This window comes from Microtus oregoni, unplaced genomic scaffold (assembly GCF_018167655.1).
Source record: "Microtus oregoni isolate MIOR12 unplaced genomic scaffold, Mior012 000004F_ref0000308, whole genome shotgun sequence".
NCBI classification, from domain to species: domain Eukaryota; kingdom Metazoa; phylum Chordata; class Mammalia; order Rodentia; family Cricetidae; genus Microtus; species Microtus oregoni.
Window position 1 is genome coordinate 4,723,369 of NW_024543063.1, and position 8,909 is coordinate 4,732,277.

Genomic DNA, 8,909 nt, shown 5'->3' on the forward strand with positions numbered 1-8,909 from the left:
TCCCCTCACCAAGGGGTCATGACCCACAAATTGAGAGCGGCTACTCTGAGGAGTTCTGGGCTGAGAGGATGAGACACTGTGGGCAGGGAGAGTCTGCACACCCTAAAGTCTTCTGCCTTCTTCCTAGAACCCCCAATTCCCCATTGAACCCCCATCTCACTGCACTCTGAGCGCCCCCCCCCCCCCCGCTTATATCTCAGTTTCCTTCACGACTTTGTTCTTCTTGGGAAAGGGGGCTTCTTCCTACTACAAATCATAAACGGCCCACGAACCTGTACAAAGTTCCCTGGGGCCAGGCTGAAGGGAAGTTGTTCCGTACTAAAATCACACAGCACTGCCCACCTTTGGAGTGTGATACACAGAGAGAGGCTGCGACCTAAGACCAGTATCTGAGACGAGCAGAGAGGTGAGCAGGAGGACTCTGACGCCCCTGGCTCTTTAGACGATACTGAGGAGAAGGCTCAGAGTGGAGTTCTGAAATCACCAGTGATTTGGCGACTGGAGAAACACCCCGCCCCCCTCAAAGTCCACACTACCTTTACAGTCTAGCTTGTGAACGTGACACGGCTGTGCCCTTGGCGGCCCAGGAAAGATCAACTCCATAACTCAGCTGCACTTGAGGGAGTTAGCTGTTCTGCCACACCGCAGGTAGGGACATTCTGGTCCCCTGTGCAGTTTGGGGTTAGGTAAAGCAAGTTTTGGAAGAGAAAAGTCTCTTGGATACGAATATAGATATCTGATTGAGGGTATTTTGTTCTACTAATTAGAAAAACATTCTCGAAAGCAAGAGCAGTCGCCGGTTAAAGAGAGGGGCCTCCAAGCACGCATGTGGGTCTTGGGGTCTGGGAGAGCAGTCCACACTACATGAACTCCCAGGACTCTGGAATGACAGGACCCTTACAGAGGGCATGTTTGCCACTCCGGTGTGGCCTTGTCACTCCGGGGGACCTAAGACCAGGCTTTGCGTATTCCTCTACTGCCTTTAGATGGGGACCCTCACTTGGACCTCAGTAAAACATTTTTACGAAGTCGACATCTTAACTAAGAGTCATCCAGGGCCCTGGGTCAGAGGAAGAAGGACAGAATTTCCAGAAGGAAGGATGCTCGCCAGGCAGAAAGACTCAGTAGCCAGATCCTTCATTAGAAGGCCCCCACCTACAGGTAGCAGCAGAAGCAGATGCTCTTGAAGAGGAGAACCCTGGTGGCTGGGCCTGCACTAATGGATTGTCATAGTTAGAAGCCAGTGTACACGCAGTCTGTGATTCAAAACCAACTGATTTCAGGAAAAGCAATCCCCAGTGAAGATGCAGTTCACATATCAACCCCAAGCATATCAACAGAGTCATGCTGATGCTCAATCTTTAAAAAAAAAAAAAAAAAAAAAAAAAAAAAAAAGCCTTCCCCTCCTCCTATCTCTCCCACTTTGCAGACATCTAGACATTTTTTCACAGAAATAGTAACAGCACTTTTATTTATCAAGAGAAGCAAGCTCTTTCAGAATAAGATTAAAAGTTTGCACAAGTTTCCAGAAAGCACCCCAGTCAGTGTCGAGTTTGCCAGGCCTGCCAGTGACCTGGCCTGATTCACTGGGGTCACCCCTCTTAACCCCTGGGGTGTGAGTCTGAGAAAGACCATTGACACTCTTATCTTCTAGGGTAGGTAACTGGCTGTTGACTACTGATCTCTCGGCACACCCAGCTAAACCAGTCCACTTAGAGACCTCAGAGGGATGACCGGAGTCTTCGTCTCTAGTTGGGGCAGAAAGAAAACGCTGGCTGGGAGCATTTCCACTCAAGGAGAGCTAGCTCTGAGCGGAGCACACAAAGGCACCCACGGGACAGCAAAGCACCAGCTTATCAGATGCGGGCTATGCTTCTTTTCTGGAGTCTGTTTATTTTACAAGGCAGCCCCTTCTTGCTGTCCAAGCAAACAAGACTTTCTGGGACCTTCTGAATAGGGCTCACAGCAAGGCTGGGTACACGGGTGCTAGACTGAAGGTTCAGGAGTCAAGAGTGCTGGCTGCTCTTCCAGAGGATCCGGGTTTGAATCTCAGCACCTACATGGTGGCTCATAACCATATGTAACTCCAGTCCCAGGGGATATGATGCCCTCTTTTGGCCTCCAAAGGCAGCAGGCACACACGTGGTACACAGACATGTAAGCAAATAACCCACATGCATAAAGTAAGAATAAAATTATACAAAAAGAGACATAAGAAAAGAAAAGAAAAGAAACGAAAAGAAAAAAAAAGAAAAGAAAAGAAAAGAAAAGAGGGTGGCGCTTGCCTGTGGGACAGCAGGGAAACGGCACACAGAAAGCATGTGGGCCTGCCTTCTTTCTGAGCCAGGAAGATGGTTACTGAGAGTCGAGGTTTCCTTCAAATCCAGCCCTTCCCAGTCACACCCCAGATAAGCCGGAAACACTTGAACTCCAGAAGATGTTTCCCCGAAATGTGCCTTTGATGGACATGCTCTTTAGGTAGGATGTGAGCTAGACAGGCAGGTTTAGAACCTGCGGCCTGATCTCGAGCTCAGAGTTCCACACCGTACTTCATGAAAGCGGCAGAAAACTGAACCACAGAATTCAAGGGCTCAACTAGGTCAAAGATGCTTCTCCTGAGATCCCAGAAATGAAGTCACAGTTCTAAAGAGGCAGAGACTGGGTTGTCCCATCTTCCCTTGGTCACATGATGAAGGCAAGCATCAGGGAAGGGGCTGAGCCCTGAAAGGCTCCATAGACCCAGAATCTGGGGTTCTCAGCCCTGCTCTGTCTCACTCATAATCACAGGACTTGGCAAGATTCAGAACAAGACTTAGGGAATGATAACAAAACCTTCCACACTGCTCCAACACTGTTCACACGACAGCTTCCCAGGAGCACCAAAGCTTTCCTGCGTGTTGGAGGAAAGTCACATGCTAACCCCTTCAGCTTCTGACCCAAGGTTCCCTTTGATGTGACAACCATTGGTAATTGGTGGGGGGCAGGAGGACTGGGGAGGAGGGGTTCCACTGTGCCTCAGTTTACACCAGCATGAAAATTACAGCCCTAACATCACATTCTCATCCAAATAAACACAAATTAAGGCAAGTTAAACATAGCTAGACCACATCGGAAGGCTTGCTACAGAATGGAAACATGAATGTGTTCTCAAGACAAGGTTCATGATTTGAAATCTCATCCTGTGTCTCTGTTTCTGTCTGTCTCCCTCTCCCTCTCTCTCTCTCTCTCTCTCTCTCTCTCTCTCTCTCTCTCCTTTCTCTCTCTCTCACACAAACTCTGCAACTTCAATCTTTACATTATTTGGTGAATCCCTCTAAATTATCTTTAAACATTTTGTTTGTTTGTTGTCTTTCAAGACAGGGTTTCTCTATAGCTTTGGAACCTGTCCTGGAACTTGCTCTGTAGACCAGGCTGATCTTGAACTCACAGAGATCCATCCGCCTGCCTCTGCCTCCCGTGTGCTGGGATTAAAAGAGTACACCACCACTGCACAGCTGATAGCCTTAAGAATTTTACGTGACTTTGATGAATATAATGTTGAGCCAATAGGATCTTAGCATCCTCAAAAGTAGACACATTTCCCTTTCAGACAACATTGTCCACAAATCTATTTGCAAAGTGCTTTCTCTACTAGTCTGGAAGTCAGCTCCTGCTGGAATTGATGTTTCTGGAATGCTACTCTTTGCTTGGAAACTTCGAATTAATTACATACTGAAACTATATCAAGACCTCAAGTTCTATACAGAAGTCCAATAACACAAATAAGGAAAATGTATGTTTGTATAGATTTTTAGTTTATTACTTAGTAAACATAGTAATAATTCCTTATGAAACTGGATCATTTAAATTCAGAGATTATTATTATTATTATTATTATTATTATTTTGGTTTTTCGAAACAGGGTTTCTCTGTAACTTTGGAGCCTTTCCTGGAACTAGCTCTTGTAGATCAGGTTGGCCTCGAATTCATAAAGATCCGCCTGCCTCTGCCTCCCACATGCTGGGATAAAAGGCGTGCGCCACCACTGCCCGGCCCAGAGATTAATTTTTATAGAATATGGTTAATTTTTTTTACTGGGAAGGGGAATTGGGAGAAGTGGGAGGGTACAGGGAATGAATATAACCAAAGATGTGATATACTTGAAAGAAAGTGTCTTCATGAAACCCAGTGTATGGAAAATGATTATATGCCAATAAATACTTTAAAATGTTTTAACTTTGTGATGACTTTAATTTTTCAGGAGGTTCTGTGCTTTTACTCATTTCTCCTGAGGATGGCGTCTTCTCAAAGTCTAAACTTTGTAGCCCCTAGACCTTCAGGTGTTATCATTTTATTCCTGTGTGTGCATGGTGTGTGTTTGTTCAGTGCCCTGCAGTTTTATGACATGTGTGGGCTCAGGGGACCATGCCCAATATCTTCTGAAGCAGTGTCTGACTTCTGAGCCTCATCTTGACTTTTAAAAACAGCCACGCATGTGTCCCTTCCTTCTTGTTCCTTCTGTAGTCACCTCTCCGTTTCTTGGCTACAGTAATTTATCCATCTCTTTGAATTTTATAGCCTACTTCATGAACTCACAGCTGGGGGAGAGCTTTGTGTTCGCTCTGCTTTCTGGAGCACGCTTCTGCTTCCCCAAGAAAAGAAACAAACACACTCCCGCACTCCTGCCCCACTCACTGGGCTCTTAAAGACACCAGGGAGACTAGATGGATGCTGATACTAAGCCGAAAACCTGCCACAGAGTGCATCCTTTAAACTTGGCTTATTAAAATATCAGTTTTTTAAAAGTCCAGATTTAAAATCCAGCTATGAGTTATAGTGCCCTGCATACAAAGAGTGGACCTCATGATGTCTTTGCCAGGCAAAATTAGCCCCGCATCTGTGCCTCTTCTACTCGGGAAAGACGCAATGCTTCCAGGCTTACAACCTGTTTGAAAGGGAGGCATTTTCAGACAATCGCCCTGAAGGACAATATTTTCAAAGGACCTCAGAATGCCACTCTTCCAGTCCCCACGCCATCCAGATGGAAGGCAGGGAAATGCTGTTGCTCTTTAAGAAGTTCAGCTCCTCCCAGCAACTCTCACGGTAGGGAATTCCTTAAGACAGTCACACTGGTATTTCAGGTAACTCAGCTGTTTGGTCTGGTCTACTCCACAAACAAAAGCCCTGCAGCAATTCTGCATTTCTGATCCTCTCCAGGAAGAGTTTTCTTTGGAGACTAACTAGCTTCCCGGATGCAGCAAACATCTCCGCAAAGCAAGCCTCCAGAGCTCAGGAGAAGCTGACAAGGGTTGAAAGGTGTTGGGGGACACACATGTTGTCCATAGGAGCAAACCTTGCTTGGGAAGAAAAGAAAAAAAGGAAGAAAGGAAGCAAGGAAAGAAGGAAGAAAGTGCAGTGGTGGAAGAAGAAAACCCATACAGAGTTGACAGAATAGGAGACAATCATGATGAAGACCGTAGAATAAATTATGGCCGAGACATGGCTGCATTTCCCTGTCCCAGGCCAGGTGATAGTGACCCTGCTCAGGGGTCTACAGCATCTCACAAACACTCTGGGGCCTCTTGGGAGACTTCTTTCAGTTAGTCAAGTCCCTCTGCCTGGAAAGACTCCTGGCACCTATTTTGAACACCCAGCCAAGGAAAGACAAAATAAACTTTAGTATAAGCTGGGCTTCATGGACTGGGCCATGTTTCTCTCCATGGTCAAGGACAATTTAGGCTTTGTGTTGTTAAGGGAAATATGTCACAATAAACATTAAAAGTATATACACTTTACCGAAATGTCTAGAGACACTCTGCCCCCAGGCAGACAATGAATGTTTCTTGGAAATGTTACAAAGAAATAACTAATTGCAATTAGCAACATTTCCATGAGACTAAAGTAATGTATTTATGCTCCTTAAGAGGAATGGGTTAACAGCAAGAACACAAAGGTATTCCTTAACAACGGGTAATAAATTAGACCAAGGCAGGTCCAGCATCAGTGTATCAAACGTGGATGCATTTGGAAAGAGCCCTCTGTGAGTTCAGACACCAGCTTACCTGGCTAGTCGTTGTCTTCGATTATATAAAAGTAAACATGCCTGTATCTTGCTTTCCAGCTCAATGTGTTATCTGATAGTTTAATGCCTTTTTGTCCAAATAAGCTCTTAACATTTTTCATTTGTTTATTACAGATACTGCATTTTGGGTTTTAAAGCATATTTGATTGCAGTGTGTGATTAGGTCAAAGCTTTTGAAGAGAGGAATTATCTTAAACTGAATTTTCAGTGTCTCCAATAAATTCTTGTATCAGGGTAATATCTATCTCCCGGTGTTGACTTTCAATAATTTTCCGAAGGGCTATCTTAGCAATAATACTGTTGACATTCTCCTTAAACAAATGTGGTGTGTGTGTGTATAAAAAAGATGGCGTATTTCATCTGCTCCTGCTTCCTCAGGCGTGCTGTGAATCACGGCGGGATGAAGCGTGAGTGGAAGTTAACTAATGGACGCTCATAATTTAGGCAGCAAAAACCAGAATTAATGTATTATCCCTCCGTAGCTTCGCATACTTGGCCAACCCAAACTTGCTTTCTTAGAGAAATACGTGACTGAGACAATTCCCATCTGCTTTTGACAGACACAGGGGAAGATTCCCACAAGTGACTCGGTTAAAAGCGCTTCTTAAGGACTATAAAATGGTCATGATTCCGGGGGGTTATTTCATCAAAACAATTTTTGGTGATAAGAATAAAGGATGGAAGAAAAGAAGGAAAGAAGGAAGGAAGGAAACCCATTGTATGAGACCAACTTTTGTAGCCAGAACAGCAACTTCCAAGATATTATAAAATGATAAAAATAGAAATAGATGTTTAGGACAATGGGTGGCCATGCTGATCGTGATTCATCTAAATTTCTTCTGTGTGAAGTGGAGACTTTCATTTAAAAGAAATATTACAAGATGTGTGGGGGAAAATCGAAGGGAAATTAAGAAGGAATAATTTTTTACACCTCTCTCCCACAAAAGATCGCAGCAAGGCCTCCAGAGAGAGGAGCCCCTCAGCCTTGCCTGGAAGACATTGCCTTTGGGATTGCCTAGAGAGTCTGCTAAGCAGCTGGCGCAGGACGTCCTGTCCTAAATGCTCTTCCAGAGAGCAACACACCTTCCAGGGCTCTGCGGTGTCCAGTGCCTTTCTCCCCAGGCAGGGCCTAGCGCTCATTGCTTCTTCACCTCCACCACCACACCACGCTCAGACCTGTTACCCCGCTGGATCCCTTGCGGTTGCTTACTGCAGCGCGGGAAGACCCCTCTATGTCTTTAAGACTGGTAGGCTAGGCGCCCAACTCTAGATAAGATTCACCTGCCTGCCTGCATCCTGCGACTCCATGTCGCTGTACAAACCCAGGCCTGAGTGCTTGGGGTCTCCTGCGCTCCTAGCCCAGCAATTTGCTTCTCATGGCTGTGACCCTGGAGCCCCAGCGCAGGACAGAAACTTCCCTGCCTTCTCAGGTAAACTCTGTGGCGACATCATTGTACCTAATGGGCGGGCTAAATAGGGCTCGAACGCTCTACATTCCGAGGCGAGGGCCGGAACTACAGTCAGAAAGAGCTGGTTGCCTGCACCACGCGTGGACTCTGTGGCGCCGCAGAATGCGCGCGAAGCAACAAGTGGGCCACAACCCAGAAGGCATAGCATCTCCCGGCCTTTGCTGGCCTGAAGAAGACGTTTTGACAGCTGCTCCCCACGGGGTCACCCATAGACACCCAACCAACAAAAATGGGAAGTGTGACCATTTGCCCAAGAAGTGTATTAGGACCCTGCTTGGGAGCCGCTAGCCCGAGGGTTCCGAACTGATGCCCCTGGCAAAAGGCCTCGGACGTGCCTCCGGGACAGAGGAATTTTCCCATCTCCCACCAATCCTTGCAGGGTGGAGAAACTCAACCCTTCCCGTGCGGTGGCCTGAGGGATCTCCACGATGAAGGATGCTCTGGCCCGCCCGCCCACCATCCCGTGCGTAGTGGGTGCCCATCACACGCAGCACCTACCCTGGCGTGCGGGTCCGGAGGTGGGTGGCGCGGCGCTAGTGGGAGGCGGACATGGACCACGCTCCCTCCATGCGCCACACGGAGAAGGCGTAGCTGAGACGCTCGTGAGCCACGTAGCTGCAGCTGGTCATCTTATTGTCCATCTCGTCGCTCTGCAGAACCTGGTAGAGGAAGTCTATGTACCTGGCGGCCAGCTTGAGCGTCTGGATCTTGCTGAGCTTGTCAGAGGGGAGCGTGGGGATGATCTTGCGCAGCGCGGCGAAGGCCTCGTTGAGCGACTGGGTGCGCTGACGTTCGCGCACGTTGGCCAGGATGCGCTGGCTCTGCAACTCCTCGAAGGACTGCGCGCTCGGACTGCCCTTCTTGCCGCGCTTGCCTGGGGTCGGGCTGCCATCTTCGCTTGACTTCTTGCTGTAGCGCCGCTTCCGGCCGAAGCGCTTGGGCTGCCGCTCCAGCTCTTCCTCGCTGGTGCCCAGACTGTCCACGGGGGACACAGGCGAGCTGGATCCCTCCTCCATGGCGCCCGCCCGGCGCGCGTGGGGCTGGGGGGCGCCGAGCGCACGCCACTCGCCAAGCCCGCGACCGCGGAGCACAGGCTCCTGGGTCGCCTGCAAAGTCTCTAATTTCGAGGCCGGCTCGTGCAAAACCGAGGTCTCCGGGAGAGGAAGTTATTCTAACTTTTTTGGAAACTCTATCCCGGCTGGGTTGCTAAATAGCTGTCAGGAACGAGGGCGGCGCGCTGATTGGCCACGGTGGCCAGGGGCAGGACAAGTTCTGGGGCGTTCGCCGGCCGCCCCCCCCCCCAAAGAGGGGGGGCGGCACTTTCAGTTTTGTCTCCTCTTTTTCGGCCCTAACTATGGCCGGCATCTCGGAGGCCGGGT

At 48.2% G+C, this 8,909-nt stretch overlaps 1 protein-coding gene across 1 annotated transcript in view; it reads right to left on the reverse strand.

Moving 5' to 3' along the window:
• The window catches only part of Twist2 (twist family bHLH transcription factor 2), a 55,837-nt gene extending 47,214 nt beyond the window's left edge, over positions 1–8,623 (reverse strand). Inside the window, exon 1 of the mRNA XM_041650910.1 lies at positions 8,029–8,623. Within this exon, the coding sequence (XP_041506844.1) occupies positions 8,064–8,546 (483 nt within the window). The 5' untranslated portion in view covers positions 8,547–8,623 and the 3' untranslated portion in view covers positions 8,029–8,063. The remainder of the gene's footprint in view (positions 1–8,028) is intronic.
• Positions 8,624–8,909: the final 286 nt, after the last annotated feature.